The 25804-nt window shown below is 51.2% G+C and overlaps 2 protein-coding genes, 1 long non-coding RNA gene, 1 other non-coding gene and 1 pseudogene across 4 annotated transcripts in view; 3 read left to right on the top strand and 2 right to left on the bottom strand.

Annotated features, from left to right (window-relative positions):
* Positions 1-2817: 2817 nt before the first annotated feature.
* TNFSF14 (TNF superfamily member 14) lies at positions 2818-7655 on the bottom strand. Its single transcript, XM_059063295.2, has 4 exons — positions 7326-7655; positions 5566-5602; positions 5279-5320; positions 2818-4653 (listed from the first exon to the last, which is right to left on the bottom strand). Exons 1-4 carry the CDS (start codon positions 7542-7544, stop codon positions 4226-4228), a joined length of 726 nt encoding a protein of 241 aa, XP_058919278.1. The 5' UTR covers positions 7545-7655; the 3' UTR covers positions 2818-4225.
* Positions 7656-12336: 4681 nt separating this feature from the next.
* LOC131755850 (C-terminal-binding protein 2-like) lies at positions 12337-13961 on the top strand (annotated as a pseudogene).
* A 1715-nt stretch (positions 13962-15676) lies between these two features.
* On the top strand, positions 15677-15783 carry LOC131756545 (U6 spliceosomal RNA). Its single transcript, XR_009335703.1, has one exon. It is a non-coding gene; the product is annotated as a U6 spliceosomal RNA (small nuclear RNA).
* Positions 15784-18371: 2588 nt separating this feature from the next.
* Positions 18372-25804, bottom strand: part of C3 (complement C3) — a 35392-nt gene continuing 27959 nt past the window's right edge. The window contains exons 30-41 of the mRNA XM_059062669.2: positions 25264-25422; positions 25056-25115; positions 24842-24932; positions 24668-24719; positions 22224-22311; positions 22018-22104; positions 20061-20166; positions 19629-19718; positions 19379-19462; positions 18867-18950; positions 18644-18779; positions 18372-18560 (exon numbers count right to left, since the gene is read on the bottom strand). Coding sequence (XP_058918652.1) covers positions 18419-18560; positions 18644-18779; positions 18867-18950; positions 19379-19462; positions 19629-19718; positions 20061-20166; positions 22018-22104; positions 22224-22311; positions 24668-24719; positions 24842-24932; positions 25056-25115; positions 25264-25422 — 1179 coding nt within the window. The 3' untranslated portion in view covers positions 18372-18418. The remainder of the gene's footprint in view (positions 18561-18643; positions 18780-18866; positions 18951-19378; positions 19463-19628; positions 19719-20060; positions 20167-22017; positions 22105-22223; positions 22312-24667; positions 24720-24841; positions 24933-25055; positions 25116-25263; positions 25423-25804) is intronic.
* Positions 18651-23819, top strand: LOC136794109 (uncharacterized). The gene is made up of 5 exons (XR_010840459.1): positions 18651-19054; positions 20974-21030; positions 21908-21986; positions 22162-22307; positions 22880-23819. It is a non-coding gene; the product is annotated as an uncharacterized lncRNA (long non-coding RNA).

Raw genomic sequence — 25804 nt, 5'->3', positions numbered from 1 at the left:
TGCTCCCTGTTGCAGAGAGGCTGCAGGTCCCCAAAAAGGAAATGACTCAATGGTGTCTCTGGGAAGCTGAAGCCACAGAGAGCCTCAAAGAGTTTCCTGTACCTAAACCTGGCTGAAAAATCAGCGTCACAACAAGGTTCAGGAGGAGCAGAGAATGTACCACTTTTGAACGGTCACAAGGAGAACAATAGAGGGTAGGTGGACCAGGAGAGACGGGGCACCAGTGTGCAAGTGTAGCTAGAGAATTAGACAAATCCCTCCCTCATCCTTAACTAAGCTCCCTGGAATTTTGACAGTCTTTGAACGGGAGCATGTGAGGAGGTATGGCTCGCAACTGACTAATATCAAGGTCTCGGCATGCCAGTGCAAAAGGATCTTTGCATAAATTAAGTTGCGTTATGAATAAAAAGAAGTTGAATTATTTTTCACTCCTTGTGAGCTGAGATTCATGTTTGCTACACACATGTCTTAGTTTGGGCTCCCGACAGAGGCAGAGCCTGAGAAAAGGGCTTGGGGACAAATCTTTCCTCCAGAAGGAATGCGGCCCTCTGATACCTTGATCTGAGTCCCCTAAGACTCATTTCTGACTTCTGACTTCCAGAACTGTAAGATAACAAATTAGTATTGCATTAAGTAGCAATAGGAAACTAATACAACTAGGAACTCTCATTTTTCTTGAAACTCATGGTCATCTAGGCTGTCATATATTTTCCCACCTTTGATAGAGAAATGGCTTAACCTCTCTGTGCTTAGATTTCCCCATCCATAAAATGGGTATTATAACAGTACCCCCCCCCCAACTCTTGAGAATTCAATGAATTACTGTGAATTAATGCACTTAGCACAGTGCCTGTCATGCAGTGGGTACATTAGAAGTATGACCTATAATTAAGGATCATTATTATTTTAAGCAAAACAATCATGCAAACATGATGAAGAAAGGCAACTGACATTCAGCCTTCAGGTGGGAAACCACAGGGAGGGGTGGACACTGTTGTGAGCTGCTGAGCTCATGCCCTGTCCAAAGGGGACAATCGCTACCCAGCCTGAGTTGTCGGCACCTCCAGCTTGCCAAGAAATCTGGATTTGTCCACGTGTAAAGTTTTGTAATGTTTAAACACTGGCTATGAATTCCCATTTGAAAAACACACTCAATGACTAGACGTGGTCTATGGACGTAAGGTCACCTTACGTAATAACTGAAAAGAACCTGAAATTTAAATGTGCACGTGATTACAGTTATGCTCACCAAAAAATATCTGCTAAGGACTAAAGAGGCCGAGCATGGATCCCGAGATCGCCCAGCTGGGAAATGGCAGAGCAGAGATTTAAACCCAGGTGGTCTGGCTCTGGTGTAAGACCCATTCTGTTTCTCTGAGATGATGCATCTCTGTGTTTGTATGCAGTGATATGTAGCAGGGAAAGGCATCATGTCATCATAGGAAATTAAGGAACAATTTAATCACCAGTATTTTGCCTTCTATTACCTCTGGATCCTGGCAAGAGATGGACAGAAGCAGGAGAGTTTCCTGCCCCTGGGCTGGGGAGGAGGCTGAGGATAGCGGACTTTGGGTCTTGAGAGAGTTGGTGGGGCGGGAGGGTGAAATCTGAAAAGACACCCGAGGTGAAAGCGGAAATCAAGTAGATAGACTTCTAAGAAGTTGTAAAGTAGGTCACTGGCTTGAGCTAGGACCTTCCTGCTCCTGCACTTTATCTGAAATCAAGGCCCCTCCCAGGAATGATCTCCGGAGGCTAAACTTAGAGGTTCCACCCTCAGGCAGATGCTGGTGGCTGCTGGTGGCTTTGATAAGTTCCCCACACCTTGGCCTCCTCATTAAAGCCACAGAAACAGAAAGACCATGATAAGAGTAAAGGAAACTCCAGCATGGGTGGGGTCTGGGCATCTGGGGCTGTCTCATCTCCCACCAGCCCAACACAGGCAGAGAGGCACAGAGCTGAGTGCCTTTGGTAAAGGCAAAGTAGGGGACTCATCCCTGACTCAGCCTCTACATCTGGAACATGGGGGCAACAATAGCTCCTGCCCAGAGATCTAGATAAAGGTGTGGCTTGCACGAGATGCCTGGCATAGGGGACGTGCCTGACAAATGCTCTCCTTAATACTTGTAAATCACTTACGGCACTCACACACTTATGGATCTCTCACTGTGTACCAGGCACCATACCAAATGGGTCTTTCCTCAGCGGATTTAATCTTTACAATAAACCCAGGAGGTAAGGACTCTTGTTACCTAAGAGGTACTGAGAAGCGATGGGATTTGCTCCAGTTCACAGTGCCAGGAAGTGGTAGAGTAGGCTTGGAACCCGGGACCATCTGATCACAAAGCCCCCTTCACCCCTGCACCAGGCAACAACGTCAACAATAACAAGAATGATTCATTCACCTCCGGGGTCTGAGTCTTCATCCTGGGATCCAGGGAAGTCTTACTTCCTGGGTCCATGCTCATTTACATAAACCATTTGATTGGTACGCATATCATTATCTGCCCCGCCCCACACTCTTTCATGCCCCCAGTTACTCCAAGCTTCCGATTGGCTGGGTAGACCGCCAATCTGTGCTGGATGTCTGCAGTAAGGGTACTTGGAAGTGTGTAGCCTCTACTTTCTCAGGAATTGTGGATTTGAGGCTAAGGCAGCCCTGGGCATCAGGTCTCTGGTTTCCCTGCTAAGCTTCCTGCATGGGGTTGAGCCAGCTGGGTTCCTATTTCTCAGCTGTAAAAGTGACCTATGTGGGTCATTCCATCTATCCCTGTGCCCTCATGAGCCATCCTTCCCCTAAGAACTAGACAGATCCAGGTGCAAAGTTCACCATTTATTTCCAAGACCAGTGGTCAAGGGGACCAGGGCTACAGACTAAGTCTGGTCCTCGCCTCAGGATGTATACGTCTGGGCTAGGAGGAACTTGACGCTGTGTGGGTATTTGTGTGTTTGCCATTGTGATGCTGTGTGTGTGATGGGTGTGACTGTGAGATAGCATGTGGAAGTCTGATGTGAGAAGCCTTGTATCCTGTGTGTCACACGTGGTGTGACTGGCCTGTGTGGGTGAAGGAGGCTCTGATGATGACTTGTGTGTGACTGTGCCCTATGTGGTTGCAATGCAGCGTTTGTGATTGGGGGCTTGTGATGCTATGACTTGTGTGGGGTTGTAGGAGAATCTGATGCTTTGTGTGTATGTGTCTGTGGTTGTGAAGGAGCGACTGAACTTGGGGGGCTGTGATTCTCTGTGTGGCTGTAGCTGTGACGGTAGCTTCTTTCTTTTCTCCCTTTCTTGCTTCCTTTCTGTCTTTCTTCCTTCCTCCCTCCCTCCACCCCTTCCTTCTCTCACTCTCTCTTTCTTTGTGTTTCTTTCTGCAAACACTTTCCAAGTGCCTCTGTGCCAGGCTCTGGCTTGGGTGCTGAAACAGTTTTGCTGTCCTGACGGAATGTGAGCTCTTAGCAGTGCTGGGATACAGCCAACGGGTTGAGATATTATGGGAGACGGAGACCAGCCACAGTGGGAATATTTACACCATGGAAATCGACAGACGCTACAAATCCTCTACCCTCCCAGAAAAACCTGGTTGTCAAACATATCTACCATCACATCCCTATGCCTGCGTCTCTGAGCGTAACTTCATGGCCAGGCTGTGGTGTGGCCACAAGCCCGCAGGTGGGACTTGGGTAGGTGACTGAGACCATGGTGGGGCGGGGGGGGGGGGTGCTGGGCTGGGCTCTCCACGGGTGGGTGAGTCCTGACGATACGTCTGCCCTCCCCCACTCCGCCCACACTTGTGAGAGTGGAGAGGAGAGTGTGATTAAGATGCTTCCTGTTCTCAGCCAGCTCCCTGGACCCCCAAGTCCCGCTTAGTTCTGAATCAAAAGTATAAATACCCACCCCTCACCCCTTTTTCCTGAATATCAGGTAGATCAGCTTTACCCCTGCTTGGGGGCTAACAGACCCCCAAGTGTCCAGGTCTGTGTCTTCAGTGTTGCTCATGGCAGGGCCTGCAGTCTCCTCTGGTTCCTCAGAGGTGCCTGCTGGGTCTCTCACCTGCGGGATAACTGGGTTCTTGGTCCCCGTGGTCCCCACTTCGCTCTCCACCCGTTGAGTTCGGGGGTTCTCCAGGGCACACTCCAAAATCTCTGCTCGTTGGTTTTGCTGTCTCCCGAGGCACCCTCTGAGGCCTCTGTCTGTCGGACTCCGTTCAGTCTCCCCTGGCTCCTTCCTTCACACCATGAACGCCCCGAAGTAGGACCGCGTGCCGTCGCGGACCCGGACCAGGCTCTCATCAGGCACGCGCACCACCACCTCCTCCTCGGCGTCCAGGTGGACCACTCCGCCCAGGAAGCTGCTGTCCCACCAGACCTGGGGGCTGCTTGCTCGCCCGCAGGGCGACCGCCGGCTGACCAGCAGCTCCAGCTCCTCGGGGTAGCGGGCCGTGCGCTTGTAGAGGCCATGGGTGATGGGGAGGCCCCCGGTCAGCCCCTGGGGGCAGCCTACACCGCCCAGCTGCACCTTGGAGTAGATGTAATAGTAGCCGGCCTGGGCGATGACCAGGGCACCGTCCCGGTAGGTGAGGCCCCTCAAGAAGGCCAGGCCCAGTTTCGTCTCCCACAGGAGCGGGCCTCCACTGCCTGTTAAGCTGGAGTTGGCCCCTGTGGAGGGAGACAGAGGGGGAGCTGGTAGGCACAGGTCCCACGCTTGCTGTGTGACCCCAGGCCGGTCGCCACCCCTCTCTGAGCGCCACCCCCTCTGTGCTAGGCTCTTCCAGAGCTTTAGATATATGAACTCACATTATCCTCACTTTACAGGTGGGGAAATGGAGGCCCAGGAGGTGGCAAAATAACGTGCTTATCATACATCTTAACTCGTTTCATCCCCTTCTTGCAGGTGGAGAAACTGACGCACAGAGCGATTGATTTGCCCTAACGGTCAAAAGTTGTAAGTAGCAGAACACATCCTGGCCCCGCAGGCTTATAACCTCTGAGTGCTTCCGCCTCCCTCTCTGCAAAATGGAGCTCTGAATAGTACCGGCCAAGGATTTAATGAATTAATAGGTGGAGAGAACGTCAGGGTGCGTGCCACAGAGTAAGCGCTGGTACGAGGGTTTATTCAGTAAATAAAATTAGAAATTCACAGACCTAGGCAGTGCCTGTGCTCTAGGCCACTCTGTGAATAATTAATGAATGAAGGAACATGCTGCCATGTTGGGGTGTCTGTCTGGTCTCCCCAGGACACGCTGAATCCCTACCCGCTGCCAGGACTTGGGGGCCCCCTCACCTGTGAGGTGTGCTGCCGGGTTGGCCCGCTGGGGCCTCCGATCTGGGGAGAGAGGGTCAGAAGTCAGAGGGGTAAGGGCCGGCCTCCAGAGGGGTCATCCAGTCCGCCTCCTGGTGTCAACCCCACCCTTTCCGGAATGACCCAAACTTCTGCTTCTCCAGCTTGGGGCACGGGCATCTGTGGGGCTTAGGCCGGTTGTGCAAAGCACATTGAGCAATGGGCTGAAGGGGTGGGGGCAGCGTGGGAACCATTCCATCCCCTCCCCTGGGACCAGGACCTTGACTCACCTTGCACCAGCTGATCCCAGGATCCTGCACCTCTGTCCTAAAAGTGCAGAGCAGCCCATGGTGAGGATCTGCGGGGCCCACACCCTGGCATCACTCAGCCTCGTGGCTGAGAGACACATGCAGACCACCCTCAGACGTATCCAAGGCCACGTGCACACCCCACCTCACAGCCCGCCCCCCAGCAGGCTCTCAACCATCCAGTCCCTCCGTTTCCCCCTCTGTAAATGGACACGTGAAAAGTGCCTGCTTCGGATTCAGTGAATTCTCATGTGAAAAGCATATCACAGTGCCTGGCAGAGAGCAGGTGCTCTATAAGGGTTTATTAAATAAGTGCTGTCGAAGACACACGGCCACCTGGATGGCTGGACACTTGGACATAAATGCTAACATGTGGATATGGACACATGGGCACAGCCCTGGACACTTGTGTGACGCACTGACAAGGTACCCGTGGATGCAGGTACGTGGATTGCGTGGTTTACAGAGCCACGTGGGCCCGGGCACATGGAGACGCAGAAACAAAGACACATGACGTCAACACGTGGGCTGTAGACAGGTGAGCACACGGCCGTGAGGGTACATGGGTGCAGGACAGCAGCACAGGTCCCGCCATGAGGACAAAGGACCTGGAATGTGGGCGTGGCTTGGGACACACAGACCCACAGGTGTGGCGACAGACCGACGGACACGTCCAAGGCCAATGGGGAGTGGACGCAGAGAGAGATTCTCACAGACTCGGACCAAGTGGATTAGCGACAGTCCCCAAAATGGTGATCGGGTTACGGCTGATGATAACTAGGCATGTCAGGGACTTCCCCGGCGGTCCGGTGGTTAAGACTCTGCGCTTCCAACGCGGGGGGTGAGGGTTCGATCCCTGGTCTTGGAACTCAGATCCCGCATGCCGCGCGGCACGGCCAAAAAAATTAAAAATAAAAGAGGCTAAAAAAAAAAAAAGAGTGGCTAAACGGAAGAGTCAGAAAAATATTTTTAAAAATAATAATAACTAGCCATGTCAGAATGTCGGTTCCAGGGGTTACAGACGACACAACTGTGTTATAAACGTTAAACTTCCTAAAGGATTAGATTTTTTTTTTTTTTTTTTTTTTTTTTGCGGTATGCGGGCCTCTCACTGTTGTGGCCTCTCCCGTTGCGGAGCACAGGCTCCGGACGCGCAGGCCTAGCGGCCATGGCTCACAGGCTTAGTTGCTCCGCGGCATGTGGGATCTTCCTGGACCAGGGCACGAACCCGTGTCTCCTGAATTGGCAGGCGGATTCTCAACCACTGAGCCACCAGGGAAGCCCAAGGATTAGATTTTGTTAGTTCCTACCGCTAGAAGCAATGATCATTATGTGATACCAGAGAGGCATTAGCTAACGCTACAATGGCAACCCTATTGCAATATTTATGTAACAAATTAATATGTTGTACACTTAAACTTACACAATGTTCTGTGTCAATTATATCTCAATTTTTAAAAATGTCAGTTCCCATTGGCTGAATGCTTGCTGTGGGCCAGCTGGGCACCACACACACAATATCATATTTTATTCCCTAGGAAGGTGCGTATTGTCACGCCCATTTTACAGATGAGGAAACTGAGGTTCCGAGAGGTGAATTAACTTGCCTTGGGCTGCTCCTAGTCTGTCCTCCATTCTGCACACACACACACACACACACACACACACACACACACACACACACACAGATGCTCAGTGACACTGGCTTCGAGCCCCCCCACCCCCACCCCAGCACCACTTACCTGCAGCGGGGCGGCCATCACCTCCAGGCGCCAGTGCAGCTGCAGCAGGAACCAGCCCTGGACGGCCACTCCGGTCGCCAGCAGTAGCAGCAGGAGGCCCAGGCCCAGCCGGGCTGCACTGCAGGGCTGTCTCCTGTGGCTGTGCCCCAGCCTTGTGAAAGGGATGTCCGTCTGTCCATCCACCACGAACACCGAGGGCCTCCCCGCTGTCTCCTCCATGCCTGAGCAGACGAGGGCCCAAGACGCCTGGGGCTGGGCTGGCACGGCTGGGTCCTGCGGGCTGGGAGGAAACCACGATTGCCCAACGCTCCTGGGCTTTTCACGCTGCCGACAGGCGCCCGTGAGTCCCGGGCTGCCTTTAGAGCCTGGGCTCGGCCCCTCCCCCTTCCCCACTCATCCTCCTCTTCTTCCTGTCCCCCCACCCCTGGCCCGGCCCCATCTCACTCTCACTCAGAGTCTCTCACACCTTCTAGAAGCATCTGAAGATGTGACTCAGGTCGGGATGGGAGAGGGAAGGCCCCAGTTTTCCCTTCTGGCCGTGTCATTCACATGGTTGCCAAATACTTACTGAGCACCTCCTGGGTGCCAGGCACTGTTCTAGGTTTGGGGGCGCAGCCACGAACAAGAGAGACAAAAGTCCTTGGTCTTATGGAGCTCCTATTCTAGCAGGCTGAGAAAAACTAAGAAAGCCCAATAAGAAAATACTATTTAGTGTTAGAGATGGTGATAAGAGCAGTGGAAAATACGAGTGGTGTGTGTGTGTGCACGTGTGTGGGTGTGTATATGCGCGTGTGTGACTGTGTGCATGCACACGTGTTCATGCATGTATGTGCAGCTGTGTGCTTGTATGTCTGCATGCACACGTGTGTGCGTGCGTGCAAATTTTAATTGAAATTCACGGTCAGAGGGTAGAACCACTGTCTACTCAACTAACTAAACTCAAGGCCTGGGAGTCGTCCTGGACCCCTCCTTCCATCCTGTCACGACATCCTACCCTCAGCAGACCCTGTTGGTTCAACCTCTAAACCAGATCTCAAATGCGGCCACCTGTTTCCATTTCCATGGAACTCAACCACTTAGGCACCCTGATCTCAGACTTCCATCCTCTAGAACTGTGAGAAGTAAAAATCTGTTGTTTAAGTCACTCAGTCTAGGGTATCTTGTTGTAGCAGCCCAGATGGACTAAGACACTCAATTGTTTGGGGTGTACACCCAGGATCGGAACTGCTGGCATCATTTCTTGCTTGGACTCTTGCAGTAGCTTCCCAAATGGATGTACTACTTTACCTCTTGCCACCTTATAATTCATTCTCTACCTTGAAGCTGGTGTGGCCTCGTTTACTTATTTGATTGAGGTAAATTCACACCACATGAAACAAACCATTTTAAAGCAAGCAACTCAGTGTCATTCAGTACATTTACAATGTTGTGCAACACTACCTACTTCCAAAGCATTTCAAAAGTAAACCTTAGGGGCTTCCCTGGTGGCGCCGTGGTTGAGAGTCCGCCTGCCGATGCAGGGGACGCGGGTTCGTGCCCTGGTCCGGGAGGATCCCACGTGCCGCGGAGCGACTGAGCCCGTGAGCCATGGCCGCTGGGCCTGTGCGTCCGGAGCCTGTGCTCCGCAGCGGGAGAGGCCACAACAGTGAGAGGCCCGCATACCGCAAAAAAAAAAAAAAAAAAAAAAAAAAAAAAAAAAAAAAAAAAGTAAACCTTATAATCATTAAGCAGTCACTCCCCAACTCTCCCACCCACAGACCCTGGCAACCACTAGTCTGCTTTCCTGCTCTATGGATTTACCTGTGTTTGACATTTCAAAAACATGGAAATATACACTACGTGGTCTTTTGTGTCTGGCTTCTTTCACTGAGGATAATGTTTTCAAGGTTCATCCACATTGTAGCGAGTGTCAGTGCTTCACTCCTGTTTAAGGCTGAGTAATATTCCAGTGTACGATGAACCACATTTTGCTCATCCGTTGCCCCTTTAACGGACATTTAAGTTATTCCACCTTTTGGTTATTTTTTTTTTTTTTTGCGGTACGCGGGCCTCTCACTGCTGTGGCCTCTCCCGTTGCGGAGCACAGGCTCCGGACGCGCAGGCCCAGCGGCCATGGCTCACGGGCCCAGCCGCTCCGCGGCACGTGGGATCTTCCCGGACCGGGCACGAACCCGCGTCCCCTGCATCGGCAGGCGGATTCTCAACCACTGCGCCACCAGGGAAGCCCCCACCTTTTGGTTATTTTGAAAAGTGCTGCTACAAGCATGTGTGTGTATGTATTTGTCTGGGTTCCAGCTCTCTATTCTTTTGGGTGTATACGTAGGATTGGAACTGCTGCCATTAGCTTTTAAACACATAAGTCAGGTCTCACCTCTTGCATGTTTAAAATCTTCCAATGACCTTCTATTGAGCTTATGGGGGTTAGCAAATTATGGCTCATGGGCTGAATCAGGCCAGGCTCATGTTTCTGTACAGCCACAGGAGCTGCTCTTGGGGGCTGACACTTTAGTGAGTGGTAGGGTCCCAGATGGGACACCCTCCTCTGGCCCCTCTTCCCCGTTTCGCATCCAGTGCCAGCCTCCTTGGCCAGCAGCCAACGCTCACCCCTGTCCACACTTTGTAGCTGGTCACACTGGCGGCCACTTGCACGTTGGCATGTCCTCTGCCATCAACTGCTGGGTGTTGAGTGGATGAATCTCATTCTGGGGGTTGGTGACTCGGCACGTTGTCTCAGCTGTGGCCAGCTAATCCCGAAGAGACAGCTGGGATTGGGGAGAGAGAGGTTGGCTGGGATCTGCTTGTCACCGGAGCAGAGAGGAGCTGGCCTCAGTGGTCATCCCACACCCTCTCTACCCACCTGGATCTCCAAGCCTTGGGCCCATCATTCTTCATCCAGAGAATGTTTCCAGTAGCAGAGCACAAATCACGTCCTCCACCCTGGGCGCCCCATCCCAAGCAAACGGGGCATATGGCAGGCTGGAAGCTTCCTCTCTTTTTATAAGTACCTTTAAAATAGCCTCGATTTTATCTCTCGGTCCTGAAAGGTTAAAATATTTACTATACGGCCCTTTAGAGAAGAAGGGCTGTTCCCTGAGGTAAGCATAGGCATTAAGAGGAATTCCCTGGCAGCCCAGTGGTTAGGACTCGGTGCTTTCACTGCCGAGGGCACGGGTTCAATCCCCGGTCAGGGAACTAAGATTCCGCAAGCCAAGTGGTGGGGCAAAAGAAAAATTGTGAGCCAACTATGCTTCAATAAAATAATTTTTAAAAAGAGAATAGACACTGAGTGGTCTTCATTATCTAGAAGCCCTTGCAGCCGGGCATCTGGGGCCTTTTGTACTTGCTGTTCCCTCTGTATGGAGCAGTCTTTTCCAGATCCCCCATGACTGGCTACCCCTTGTTATCTATGTCCTGACTCAAGAACCCCCTCCTCACAGAAGCCTTCCCTGACCACCCATATTAGGCAGGGTTAGTCAGATAAATAGAACCAATAATGTGTCTCTATATCTAATATCTATCATCTCTCTGTCAATCAAGAGAGAGATTGATTGATTGATTGTGAGGAATTGGTTCATGTGATTTTGTAGCTTGGTAAATCCGAAATCCGTAGGACAAGCCAGCAGGCTGGAGAGTCAGTGAAGAGGTGATGTTGCGGTCTCGAGTCTGAAGGCAAGAATCTCAGGCAGAATCTGCACACTGCCGGCCGGAATTCTTTCCTCCTCAGGAAACCCACTTTTTCTCCTCAGTCCTTCAACTGATTGGAAGACACCCACCCACATGATCAAGGGTAATCTTCTTTAATTTAATTTAATTTATTTATTTATTTGGCCATACCGCACTGCATGTGGGATCTTAGTTCCCCAGCCAGGCATCAAACCCATGCCCCTGTAGTGGAAGCACAGGGTCTCCACTGCTGGACTGCTGGAGAAGTCCCATGGGTCATCTGCTTTTAAAGTCAACTGGCCATAGGTGTGAATCACATCTTTTAAAATACCTACGGAGGGGGCTTCCCTGGTGGTGCAGTGGTTGAGAGTCCGCCTGCCGATTCAGGGGACGCGGGTTCGTGCCCCGGTCCGGGAAGATCCCACGTGCCGCGGAGCAGCTGGGCCCGTGAGCCATGGCCGCTGCGCCTGCGCGTCCGGAGCCTGTGCTCCGCAACGGGAGAGGCCACAACAGTGAGAGGCCCGCGTACCGGGGAAAAAAAAAAAAAAAAAAGAAAAACCTACGGAGAAGAGTTAGCTGCTGGAAGTCCCAATCACCCCAGAGCCCCTCCTGCTCATAAATAAGGAAAGCTGGCGTCTCCTTCCCCCTGAGAAGAAACTCCAGGAGAAGCGGAATCTTCCTGCTTTGGGTTTCATCACCTGAAATGGTTTTAAATCAATGAAGTTGGAATCTCTTAAAAGGACGGGGGCTTCCCTGGTGGTGCAGTGGTTAAGAATCCTTCTGCCAATGCAGGGGACACGGGTTTGAGCCCTGGTCTGGGAAGATCCTACATGCCACAGAGCAACTAAGCCCAGGCACCACAACTATTGAGCCCACACGCCACAACTACTGAGCCCGCGTGTCTAGAGCCGGTGCTCCACAAGAAGCTACCGCAGTGAGAAGCCTGCACACCGCAATGAAGAGTAGCCCCCGCTTGCTGCAGCTAGAGAAAGCCTGCACGAAGCAATGAAGACCCAACACAGCCAAAAAATAAATAAATAAAATAATTAAAAAAAAAAAAAAAAAAAAGACGGACAGCCCATGACATGAACTATAGAGTTTGTGGACAAATTTATATTGGGGGCTTAGTGGCATAATGCCCGCAGACTCCTGAGAGGGTCCCGAAGTTCTTAGAGGACCACTTGGGCTTTTGAATGAGAGAGGTGCAAAGTTCGATCAATAATGGCCCTTGTACGGTCCGGTGGTTAGGACTCCACACTTCCACTGCAGGAGGCACAGGTTCGCTCCCTGGTCGGGAACTAAGATCCGGAATTGTGCGCGCCCCGAGACAAAAAAAAAAAAAAAAAGAATGGCCCTTGTGGATAAGCACAAAGTCAAGCGACAGCGGTTGGACAGAATCTGTGAAGGTATCCTCCCCTAGATCATGAATGGGCCCCTTGCACGCCCCACCCCTACCTCCCCGGGGCGCTGCTCCATGGCCGAGACTGCACGGTGGAGATGCCCATCCTGAAGGACCTGGCCACCGTGGCCTTCTGTGACGCGCAGTCCACTCAGGAGATCCACGAGAAGGTTTTTGTTTTTGTTTTTGTTTTTTGTGATATGCAGGCCTCTCACTGTTGTGGCCTCTCCCGTTGCGAAGCACAGGCTCCGGACGCGCAGGCTCAGCGGCCATGGCTCACGGGCCCAGCCGCTCCGCGGCATGTGGGATCTTCCCGGACCGGGGCACGAACCCGTGTCCCCTGCATTGGCAGGCGGATTCCCAACCACTGCGCCACCAGGGAAGCCCCCACGAGAAGGTTTTAAACGAGGCTGTCTGTGCCACGGTGTACCACACCATCACCCTCACCGGGGAGGACCTGGAGAAGTTCAGGGCCCCGAGGGTGATGGTACGGATAGGCAGCGGCTTCGACCACGTGGACGGCAAGGCTGCGGGCGAGCTCGGGATCGCCTTGTGCTAACATCCCATGGCCGCAGCGGAAGGGACAGACGGCTCCACCATCTGCCACATCCTCAGTCTGTCCCGGGGGCGCCCGTGGCTGTACCAGGCACTGCGGAAAGCCCGTGGGTACAGAGCGTCGAGCTGATCCGGGAGGTTGCCTCAGGGGCAGCCTGCATCCGTGGGGAGATGCTGGGCCCCACGCGCCTCTGTCAGACGGGGCAGATGGTTTGGATTCGACATCGTATTCATGATATGAATCTCATATCATGACCCCTACTTGCAGGATGGGATCGAGCCGTCCCTGGGTGTGCAGAGGATCTACACCCTACAGGACTTACTGTATCAGAGAGACTGCATCTCCTTGCACTGTAGTCCCAACGGATATAACCACCACTTCATCACTGATTTTACTATAAAGCAGATGAGACAAGGGGCATTCCTAGTGAATGCCACCCGCGGAGGACTGGTGGATGAGAAAGTCTTAGCCTAAGCCCTCAAGGAAGGCAGGATACGAGGGGCGGCCCTCCAGGTGCACCGATCGGAGCCTTTCAGCTTCGCTCAGGGCCCCTTGAAAGATGCCCCACATCTCATTTGCACACCTCACACGGCCCCGGTATAGTGAGCAGAGACCAGCCAGGCAGTCACATGTGGCATGGCCAGAGAGCTTAAGAAACGGTGTGAACTAGGGATTCTTGGTCAAAACAGCACCCTGGTCCATAATAGGTCAGCGAGCAATTCATCCAGAGTTCAACGGTGCCACCTACAGATGCCCACCAGGTATCATGGGTGTGGCTCCGGGGAGACTTCCTGCAGCCATGGAAGGCATCACCCCCCGGGGCATCCTGGTGACCCACAACCTCCCCACGGTGGCACACCCTTCCCAAGCTTCCTCTCCCAACGAGCCCACAGAAACACGGGGACAACCCAGAACACCCCAACAAACAATGGCAGAGAGTGACAAAAGGTCATCATTTGGATACACCCGGCACCAAGAGACAGTGAAAAATAGACGAACTAAGAGAAAAGGAATTTGACAGTCTTTTTCACTGATTCTGGACATTTGCATCACGGACGGTGTTAAAACCACAAAAGAGCTAGCGACAGGGGCAAACTGAAGACGATGTCATCTGCTTACAGAAGCACGGAAAAAGACTGGACGTGATTTAGTAACGACCAACTTCTGTTATTGTGTGTTAAGCTTTTCATCTGTGTATCCAATCCCAAAGAGTAAATCGATCTTGGGACTTCCCTGCTGGTCTAGCGGTTAAGATTCCGCACTCTCAAGGCAGGGGGCCCAGGTTCGATCCCTGGTCGGGGAACTCGATCCCACATGTCGAAACTAAGACCCAGCACAGCCAAATAAATAAATACTTGAAAAAATTACATTGCCAATTTCTTAAAAAAAAAAAAAAAAAAATAGATCTTTTTCCTTTATCCATCCCTTGGGCACAGCAGGTCCTGAACCCCTTGCTCTAGAATGCTGCATCAAGAGTCCCAAACACCTTAACATTGTAAATCAACTATACTTCAATTAAAAACAAACAAGCAAACAAACACAAAATTTTAAAAAATAATAAAAAAAACAAAAACCAGGCTTCCCTGGTGGCTCAGGGGTTAAGAATCTTGCTGCCAATGCAGGGGACATGGGGTTCCCCCCAACCCCCCCGCCCGCCCGCCCAGGAAGATTCCACATGCCCGCGGGGCAACTAAGCCCGTGCACCACAGCTACTGAGGTCCCTTTGCCTAGAGCCTCAACAAAGAGAAGCCACCACATTGAGCAGCCCGCGCACCGCAACAAAGAGTAGCCCCCTCTCGCGGCAACTAGAGAAAGTCTACGCTCAGCAACAAAGACCCAACGTAAACCAAAAAAAAAAAAAAAGTTTAAAAATAAAACAAACCCCCAAACCAAAACCCAACAACAAAAAGAGTTCCAAACATCAAAATAAAAAATAGTGAGAGGAGGGCTTCCCTGGTGGCGCAGTGGTTGAGAGTCCGCCTGCCGATGCAGGGGACGCGGGTTCGTGCCCTGGTCCGGGAGGATCCCACGTGCCGCGGAGCGGCTGGGCCCGTGAGCCATGGCCGCTGAGCCTGCGCGTCCGGAGCCTGTGCTCCGCAACGGGAGAGGCCACGACAGTGAGAGGCCCACGTACTGCATCACCACCCTGACTCTAGTTCCTTCAGTCCACGGGGGCTGGCTAACTTTTTAGCTAATAGGAAGGTTAAATTACTACAAAATGGGGAGAAAACAGTTTGTGTTAGACAACCACGAGCATAGGATCGAAGACAGTACAGGCTTCTGTACAGAGAAGCTTCACCCATCTGAACTGCATACAGAGCGGGCAAGTTGGTTGTGAGTTCAGTAATACCTTCTGATGATGCAAAAAAAAAAAAAAAAAGTGTTAAGTTTCACAAGCTGTTTGTACTCAAATATATTTTCTCAGTTTCATATCCTCAGCTATTTTATTGAGTGGAAAGTCTTGAACTGAAAGTGTTCAAGAAGAAGAATGTTGCATTATGTCTCAGGAAACATTTTATGATAACTTGTCAGATTGTCTATGAACAAACGCACTTTTTTAGACATTGATAAAGTCTTCTTTTCTTCATGAGATATTTTATATAAGAATACTTCAGGTGTGTTATTAGATGTGACTGATTTTAACAAATCATATTAGATTTCTATCAGCTAGTTACATGTTGCATTCATAGCCTTTTATGAATCACTGCCTTTTTGGTTAAAAGATGGCCTATTGTGCTCGCTTCGGCAGCACATATACTAAAATTGGAACGATACAGAGAAGATTAGCATGGCCCCTGCGCAAGGATGACACGCAAATTCGTGAAGCGTTCCATATTTAAAAAAAAAAAAAAAAAAGATGGCCTATTTTGAGCCTTTGGATAGGGACATTCCTGTTTTTTTATTTTTTTCAAGTTTTTAAAAAAAATAAATTTATTTATTTAACTTATTTTTGGCTGTGCTGGGTCTTCCTTGCTGCGCGTGGGCTTTCTCTAAGTTGCAGCGAGCAGGGTCTACTCTGTTGCAGTGCGCAGGCTTCTCACTGCGGTGGCTTCTTCTGTTGCAGTGCACGGGCTTCTCATTGCGGTGGCTTCTCTTGTTGCAGAGCACGGGCTCTAAGTGCGTGGGCTTCAGTAGTTGTGGCTCGCGGGCTCTAGAGTGCAGGCTCAGTAGTTGTGGCGCACGGGCTTAGTTGCTCCGCACGGCATGTGGGATCTTCCTGGACTGGGGCTCGAAACCGTGTCCCCTGCTTTGGCAGGTGGATTCTTAACCACTGCGCCAGCAGGGAAGTCCTGACATTCCTGTTTCGTGACCAAAAAAACCTTCAAAACTGTCCCAAACAGAAAAATAATGGCAATCAGAAATATGTTTTGTTTTAGTGTGTTACCGTTACTGTATTTGTTTATTGTAAAGGTGGACACTTAGCGTGCAGTGCAGTTTTCAATAAAAAGTAAAAAAATTTCAAAAAACCCCCCACAAAACCTTGTGAGAGGGCTTCCCTGGTGGCGCAGTGGTTGAGAGTCCGCCTGCCGATGCAGGGGACGCGGGTTCGTGCCCCGGTCCGGGAAGATCCCACGTGCCGCGGAGCGGCTGGGCCCGTGAGCCATGGCCGCTGCGCCTGCGCGTCCGGAGCCTGTGCCCCGCAACCGGGAGAGGCCGCGATAGTGAGAGACCCACGTACCGCAAAAAAAAAAAAAAAGAAAAGAAACAAAACCTTGTGAGAAACATTTAGCCTGGTACTTGACCAAACAACTGGTCACCATAGCCTAACACAATTGACACATAAACGGAACCATCCTTCAATCTGAATGACTTACCTGGTTGGCAGGCAGGCTTCCCAGGTCACCCTGATCTCCTTTCCTTTTCTGGATACCCTCACTGTCTGAAATCAACTCCGTGCTATCTTTAGAATGTAAGGTCCTGTCTGTGCTGTTCACAGCCTAGAAACATAGATGCTTAAAAAAAAAAGTAAAAAACAACAAAAAAAACCCATCCCACACATGAAAGAAACAAGAGCAAGAAAAGAAACAAAAAAATTGCACCTAAAGGAGGGCAGGGGGGCCTGGCAGATGTCAGCTGTGACACCTAGTGAGTAATGAGGATCTGTGTGTCTCCCCTTGACGGGGGTGTCCGGCAACTGGAGGCTGGAGGGAGTGGGGTTAGGCTGTGAGTCAATTTCCCCAACATTCCTGAAGTTGGGAGGTGGGGTATATGGAGAAGGGAGCTATGCAGGCATGCCTTCCAGGTTCAGGGGGGGTTTTCCTGTGATGACCTTACCGAGTTGGAGCCTGGATTTCACTCTCAACGGTCCTCAAGGGACCACAGGTGGAGTTAGAAGAGGCACTTGGGGCCCCTTGGCAGCCATTGGCCTCGCTCAACTGTGGCTGCTGCCCCATCCTGTGTTTCTGGTGAGGCTGTGACCACAGCTCCTGCAGTCCTTCAACCGTTGAGATCCGAGTCACATCTCTGGCTCGGTCCCTCAGGGCTCCAGCTGGAAACATCACCCTGCCTGACCTTTACCGCCCCCTCCAGGCCAAGCCGCCTCACGCAATCCTACCAGTCGGTTCAGGCCCATCTACAAAGTGGTGACCTGAAGGGTGGGGTGAGTCTAGAGGATGCAAATGGGATGCGTGAGGCGGGAAATGGAGTGAAAGTAAGCTGCATAGGCGAGCAGATGGGATGGAGATGGCAACAGGTGAGGATGGCAGGTAAGGATGCAGGTGAGCATGAAGGTGAGAAGGCAGAGGGGGACTGGAGAGTTCTGATGGTGGTGAAGACACAGGTAAAGACGCAGGGGAAGGCGCAAGTGAGAAGGCAGGTGAATACGCAGGTGAGGATGTAGATAAGGATGCTGGTAAGAATCCAGGAAGAGCTCCAGAGCAGAGCGTAGGTAAAGATGCAGGTCCTCACCCTGATGAAGATGCAGAGAAAATACAGGTGAAGATGCAAGTGGAAAGACAGGTGAGAGTATAGGTAAGAATGTTTGTAAAGATACAGGTAAGTTTACAGATAAAGATGTAGGTGGGGGAAGCAGGTGAGGATGCAGAAAATACAGGCGAGTGTGCAGGTGAGAGAGCAGGTAAAGATTCAGATGAGACCCTGGTAAGAGTTCAGGTGAGGACGCAATAAAGAGGCAGGTAAGGAAGGTGGTGGGAACTCAGGTGAAGGGGCAGTGAGCTGCTGGTGAGGGTGCAGATAAAAATTCAGGCACGGATGGAGCTGAGGTGCAGCTGAGATTCAGGGGAAGACGCAGGTGCACTTCCAGCTAGGTGCAGGTGAGGCAGGCACATGCGCTGTAGGTGAGGAAGCCTGCGAACTTGCAGGTGAACTTCAAGAATTTCCTGTAGGATGGAGCCGGGCTGCAAGTGAGGCAGCGGGGGATCCCAGCTGCCTCTCTCCCCCTCTCAAAGAGCTCCAGACTCTGGGAGACTTGTGAGATAGAACCGGAGCTTTATTGGGTGGAGCGTGATGGTGGAATCAGTTGGGGCAGCCAAAGACAACCATGTTTTCGGTGAAGTTGGCCAGGTCCTGGCACCGCCTCTGGTTCTCCTCGTCTTGGCATTCCTCCGCCTCAGGCCACAGCTCCACCCACGTGTCCTTCCCGATGATGTAGCTGATGCTGGCGGGGAGAGAGACAGGTCGGGAGGGGGAGGGGAAGGGCGGGAGGAGGCGGGCACGCGCAGGCGCAGGGCGGGCACTCACTTGGGTTTCTCTCCCCACAGGTCAGAGGAGACGCCCCACACGAGGTAGAGGGCCCCCTCCTTCAGTCTGAGGGCTTCTCTGCACTTGATGTGGCTGATGAACCTACGCTCCTGTTGAACTCGCACCTCATCGGAGCCTGAAGGGGAGGGAGAGGGAAGCTGAGCTGGGGGGAGGGACGGACACGGGGTGGGGCCGGGAGGCAGAAAGCAGACGCAGGGCTAACCTGATTTGATGATCTGCTCGATGACCATGATGTAATCGTCAAAGTCATCCGACAGCTCCTTCCTGAGAAGTCTGGTCTTGTACACTGTGGGCGGGGGAAAGAAGACAGCGTGGGTCCTCGGGCAGGATTGTGTGGGGGGCGCCGTCACCCGGCTCCTCCCAGGCCGATATGGGCAGGACCCCAGCCAGGTAGGCTCAAGCCCCCTGCCCGCCCCCCACCGCAGTAACACACCCAGCCACACTCACAGCCATGCACACAATCACAGCCGTCCACGACGACAGTCACAGGCACGACGACAGCTGCTCCTGTCCACTGACAAACACCTCTCTCACACACGCCCACATACCATCCCACTCATGACCACGGTTCCCCGTGCGATCAGAGCCCCTCACAGCACATCACACGCACAACCACAGCCACACGTAGCCATGACCACACGCGCCGTCACACACATCCACGCATGCGCACGCCGCTCCCCCTCGCCCCGCCCCCCACTCCCCCGCCAGACTCACCATAGTCCACGCCCGGCTCGCAGGCCCTGTCCAGCCGGACCTCCAGGGTGACCTTGTCCTCCGTGGGGTGTATGAAGCAGTTCTCTGTGGGGTGGGTGGGTCGGTGGGCGGTGGACACGGTCTAAGTCCCGCTTCTCGTTCAGGGCCTACCACTCACGGGTATGCCCAGCCCTTCTGGGTCACCGCCCCCACCCCATGGAATCAGGGGTCCAGTGGGCGTGGCCACCCCTCCTGGCGCCTGTGCACCCACCCTCAGCACAGCGGCATGTATCTTTGTGGCAGAGTTTGTCCAGCATCCCATCCTCCTTCTCCGGGTGGTAGAACCGGGTGCAAACTTCATCTGTGGGCAGAGGAGATGGGGAGGGCTAGGGCCTCCACCCCAGAGACCACAGCTGGGGGGGCTCAGTTTCCCAACTCCAGTCCATCAGACCTGCTGAGGCCAGGTGCCCAACCCTGGGACCCTCAGACCCCTAACTCCCATATCCCCAGGACCACCAGACCCCTAACTCCTGGATTCCAAGGACCCCCCCACACTCCTAGCTCCTAGATCCTTGGGACCCCCAGACTCCTAGCTCCTGGATTCCCAGGACCCCCCCCAGACTCCTAACTCCTCGATCCCTGGCACCCCCAGACTCCTAACTCCCAGATCCCCGGGACCCCAGGCCCTAGGACAGCGGCTCACCCAGGTTGTAATAAGAGTACACCTTGACTGCCCCAGGCTGTATAAGCCCCACATTAAAGTACTGGTGAACTTTGAAGGATAGACAGTCCTCGAGGCTGTGTGAGACCTGGAAAGAAGGAGGAGGTTGGTCAAGGGGGTGACATGGGAGGAAGTCCAGCATGGGGTCTGGAGGTTGGAGCAGTGGTGGAGAAACTGAGGGATCAAGGAGGGATATGGGTGGGGAAGATGGGAGGGAGCAGGAATCTTTGCCAAAAGATTAATGAGCAGTTCGTCAAATCCATTTTTTTTTCTCCACGGCTCATGGCTAGATTACACTTCTCTGCATGTTTTCAGTTCCACGCAGCCATGTGATTGAGTTCTGGCCAAGGATTGCTATCTATACCCTTAAAAACATTCCATGGTTAACAAGACTGCAATAGACATTTGAAAGTTGCTCAAAGATTAGATCTTAAAAGTTCTTAACACACACACACACACACACACACACACACACACACTATGTGAGGGGAAGGATGTAACTAACCCTACAGTGGTAATTATTTCCCAATATATACACATATCAAATCATTACATTGTACATCTTAAACCTACACAATGTTATATGTCAATTAAATCTCAATAAAGTTGCAAAAACTAAAGAGAAAGGAAGAAAGAAAAAAGAAAGGGAAGAAGGGAGAGATGAAGGAAGGAAACAGATATACATATATATGTACATATACATAGGCATCATGTATATTTGGAGGAAAATGCTAACAATTAGTGAATTTGGGTAAAGGTTATATGGAACTTCTTTATCGTGCTCTGAAATTTGTCTGTAAGGTTGAAATTATATAAAAATTTTAAGGTACAAAAATTAAAATACATGAAAAGAAAAAAACCCCTCTCATGCACAACCCCGTTTTCTCCTAGAAAGGATGGATCCAGCAGAGGAGTCCCAAAGCCTCGGGGTTACAGAACCACAAGATGGAAGGTACGCGGATCCCTGAGGGACCACATGGAGCAGAAGTCCCCTTCCCTACCCCCCAAACCAGCTGGACTTTACACGAGTGAGACATACAGGTCTCTAGTGTTGAGACCCCCATATTCTCAGGGGTTTTATTATAGTAGCTAGTGTTGCTTATGCTGACTAACGTGGCGTGAGGGTACAGGGCATTAGCAGGGAAGATATGAGGATATGAGAAGGGCAAGAAATAAGCAGGAAAGAGAAGGAATCATGTTCAAGATAAAGACAGCAAGAGAAGGCTAGAGGGAGAGAAAATAAGAGAAGAGAGAAATGCTTGGGGGTGGGAGCAAGGGAAGTCCTTTTTCTGCACCGAGCACTGTTTTTTTTTAAACCAAGGTGGTTTTTTTCAATGGTTGTTTAAGACTCTGATGAGAAGAGGCTGGAGGGAGCAAGTGAAAAATGAAGTTGGAACATGAGTGGTCAGAAGGTGAGATGCAGGCTTCCCTAGTGGCGCAGTGGTTAGGAATCCGCCTGCCAATGCAGAGGACACGGGTTTGATCCCTGATCTGGGAAGATCTCACATGCCGCTGAGCAGCTGAGCCTGTGTGCCACAACCGCTGAGCCTGCGTTCTAGAGCCCGTGAGCCACAACTACTGAGCCCGTGCGCCACAACTATTGAAGCCCATGAGCCTAGAGCCCGTGCTCTGCGATGAGAGAAGCCACTGCCATGAGAAGCCAGCGCACCAAAACGAAGAGTAGCCCCCGCTCGCCGCCCACGCGCAGCGATGAAGACCCAATGCAGTCAAAAATAAATAAATAAGATAAATAAATTTTTTTTAAAAAGGTGAGATGTTTCTAGAAGTTGGGTTGACCTTGTTTTATATGCCTTTTCCTCCCACACCAGCATCCCAGACCCTGTCTCCCCTAGGCTGGGGCTGGCCTGACCTGGAGACAAGGCCGATGGAGAAGGAAAGGCCAGCCAGGTAGGGGTCAAGATCCCAATGGAAGCCTTACCTTGTCCAGATAGATGATGAGGGTGTTCTTTGTGGAGTCTTTGTTCAGCTCATACTTAGAGATGTATCTGTCGACACCAGTGCTCAGCTGGGGAAGGGTGGGGCTTGTGAAAATCCCTCCTGCCATCCCCTTCCCTCCCTCCAGCTTCTTCCAGACCCTGGGCTGCTTCCCACGGATCCCAGCCCCCGAGCCCAAGACCTTCATACCAGTTTGAGGTCATCAATATCAGGAGAGAAGCCCGTCATCATGGATATATCCAGGATTGACATAGTGGCATCCCGGTCTCCCAGGTACCTGGATGGGGCAGGGGGAGAGGGGTTGGGCCCTAAGGTGGGGTCACTGCCTGAACAAGGGGGTCCTATCAGGGACTGAGGCCTCTAGTTCCCACATAGCAGCATAGAGTGAGGTTCGATTTTAGGAAACATTCCCCCAAGGGGAATACAGGAAATGTAGCGTAACGATCAAGGTGATAAATTGCTCAGGTTCTGGAGCCTGGGTTCAAATCCCAGCTCTTTGTAACATTTGATGAGTTACTTAACCTCTCCCTGCCTTAGTTCTAGAGAATGAAGATGTAAGAATACGGGCATGTCTCACTTTGCATGATTCCGTCAATGGCACCAGTCCCTCAGCACCATGGTTCAGATTTCAGTACCATGGTATATTAATCGTGAGTAGTGGCCTAAAGTACAAATCTTGTTGCTAGCTCTTCACTCCACCAATCACTTCATAAATAACAGATGCACCTCACAACCAATGACCAATCACATCCCTTCTTTCAGAGTCTGTTGGGTCACTGAGCATCCATTATTGAGTTCACACACAGACAGCAAGGTGTGAGTTGTGTCACTGCTTTCTCTCACAGTGGAAAAATCCTGTGTGACACTTTACAAAAATGGATCGTTGAAAGAGGGAATTGGCCAACAGAGGTGAAAGCACAGCCGTGAAATGAAGAGTGATAACACTGGAAGTAAACTTTTGAGTAACACATAAATGGAGTTAGAGAAAAACCAGCAGACCATGGGGAGCTTGACCCCGCTGCCATTTGCAAGACTAGCTATGTGGCCAGAGGAACTTAGTGAGGGGAACTGATCAACATAAATGAGGAAAGTGGTTGTGACAAAAAGGATGTGGATGTCCCAGAGGAAGGGACACCAGCAAAACCCATCACATTAAAGGGTCTCTTGGATATCTAATGACATTGAAAGCTCAAAGAATGAAATGTTGGAAGTTGACCCGGACTTAGAAGAGAACGTGACAATTCACTATGGCACGAAAAGATGTTTGCTTTATCTCATAAGTTGTACAAAGAGAAAGAAGGAGACACTGTCCCAACCACAGTGCTTTGGATAAGTGTTTTACAAAGGGGGGAAAAAGAAACCCAACCAATTGTTGTCTCAGTGTTCTAATGTTTTAAATTACAGTGTACTCAACAAATACTCATCTTACTATACTTTCGTTTCTCCAGACCTTTAAAACTGGCAGTGTGAGAGTTTTTGATGTTGTGACTAAACTTTTTAAAGGTCATGGAAAACCATAATTCAAAAAGAGTCATGTGCCAAAATGTTCATTGCAGCTCTATTTACAATAGCCAGGACATGGAAGCAACCTAAGTGTCCATCGACAGATGAATGGATAAAGAAGATGTGGCACATATATACAATGGAATATTACTCAGCCATGAAAAGAAACGAAATTGAGTTATTTCTAGTGAGGTGGATGGACCTAGAGTCTGTCGTACAGAGTGAAGTAAGTCAGAAAGAGAAAAACAAATACCATATGCTAACACATATATATGGAATCTTAAAAAAAAAAGGTCATGAAGAACATAGGGGCAAGATGGGATTAAAGACACAGACCTACTAGAGAATGGACTTGAGGACACGGGGAGTGGGAGGGGTAAGCTGGGACGAAGTGAGAGAGAGGCATGGACATATATATGCTACCAAATGTAAAATAGATAGCTAGTGGGAAGCAGCCGCAGAGCACAGGGAGATCAGCTCGGTGCTTTGTGACCACCTACAGGGGTGGGATAGGGAGGGTGGGAGGGAGGGAGACGCAAGAGGGAGGAGATATGGGGACATATGTATATGCATAGCTGATTCTCTTTGTTGTAAAGCAGAAACTAACACACCATTGTAAAGCAATTATACTCCAATAAAGATGTTTAAAAAAAATAAAACAAAGGTCATGGAACAATTGTAATTTCATGGATGATTAAGATGACTTTGGGGCTTCCCTGGTGGCGTAGTGGTTGAGAGTCCGCCTGCCGATGCAGGGGATGCGGGTTCGTGCCCCGGTCCGGGAAGATCTCACATGTCGCGGAGCGGCTGGGCCCGTGAGCCATGGCCGCTGAGCCTACACGTCCGGAGCCTGTGCTCCACAATGGGAGAGGCCACAACAGTGAGAGGCCCATGTACCGCAAAAAAAAAAAAAAAAGAATGACTTTGTACAGACTCAGCTTACATTGTCATTGCTAGTCTCACACTGTCGTGCAGTGAGGACTGCTTGCTGTCTCCTTGTGGGTATTTAGCTCAGGATTAGATGCACAGTACACTCTCAGAAAGCATTAAGCACCACAGTTATTATTTGTAAGAAGTCTTGCTAGAGACAGAGGGATGACCAAGACGAACCCCAGTGACCCATCTCTTACCTTGTACAGATGTCAAGGATCATGGAGCTTTTGGCGTCCTGAGGCTTCTTGACTAGAAACACAGAAGACAGAAGGATGGGGGTGGGGGGGTTCCTGGGTTCTGATCCAAGAGGGAGGGAGACATTAGAATGGGGGTGGTGGAAGGGTGACAGATAGGGTCTGTACTCCTTTTACCTGTTTTGGGGGCTGGCTGTATGGAAACCCGGAGGTCAAACTTTTTGCAGGTGACTTTGCCTTTGAGTTTGGCGTGGTACACGGTCACCACCTGGAGAGATGGGAGGGGAGACAAGGTGTCAGCCCCCTTGACTTGGGAAGGAGAGGGTGCCTCTGGGGCAGAGGAACCTAGAGAAAGTGGTGGGCCAAGAAGGTGTGGGTTCCCGTTCCTTACCGACAAGGTACCCTGTCCTTTCCCTTGAGCTGTTAATGTGAAATCCTCATTTTCCTTGGTCTGTGGGGAGTGGGGAGAGAGAAGAGAGAACACTGGGAACCACGCCTTCCCCTGGCTGTGACGGTCATCTGCCCTCCCTCCTGCCTCCTGGCAAACTCTGACTGGCATGGAGGATGAAAGTGATGAGGGTCTGGCCAGGTGGCTATACCTCTTCTGAGCGCAGGAGGCTAGCAGATTCCCAGACGATACGATGCCTGACCAGAGAGTTGCGGCTGGGTAGTTGGATGGACACATCCAGGTTCAGGTCCTTGTGATCCGGGACATCCTTCTGGTACTGGGCCAACGCTTGGAACACCATGAAAGTGGCCTGTTGCCCATGACAGAGAAAGAGGGTGAATCTGGGCGACTGACAAAGTGGTTAGAATCCACTGAAGGACGAAGAGACTCAGATCAGACTTGGGGCACTGAGGCTGTGACCTAGAACCCACCAGAGAGGGTGAGAATACGACCGGGGGTTGCTGGATACCGAGGACACGTCCTAGAACTCTCTGAGTGAGAGAGGTTCAGACCAGAACTTGGAGACACTGGGAACATGTCTAGAATCCACCAGAAACTATAGACATAAGACTGAAAGTCTAGCCACACTGAGGAGGTGATCTAGACCCATCCGGAGGAGAGAGTCTAAGACAAGAGTTTAGAGGTGCTGAGAATGTGTCTAGAACCCACTCATGAAAAAAAAAAGAATAAAA

Source organism: Kogia breviceps, chromosome 4 (genome assembly GCF_026419965.1).
Source record: "Kogia breviceps isolate mKogBre1 chromosome 4, mKogBre1 haplotype 1, whole genome shotgun sequence".
In the NCBI taxonomy this organism is placed as follows: Eukaryota; Metazoa; Chordata; class Mammalia; order Artiodactyla; family Physeteridae; genus Kogia; species Kogia breviceps.
This window is presented reverse-complemented; position numbering and strand designations above follow the sequence as displayed.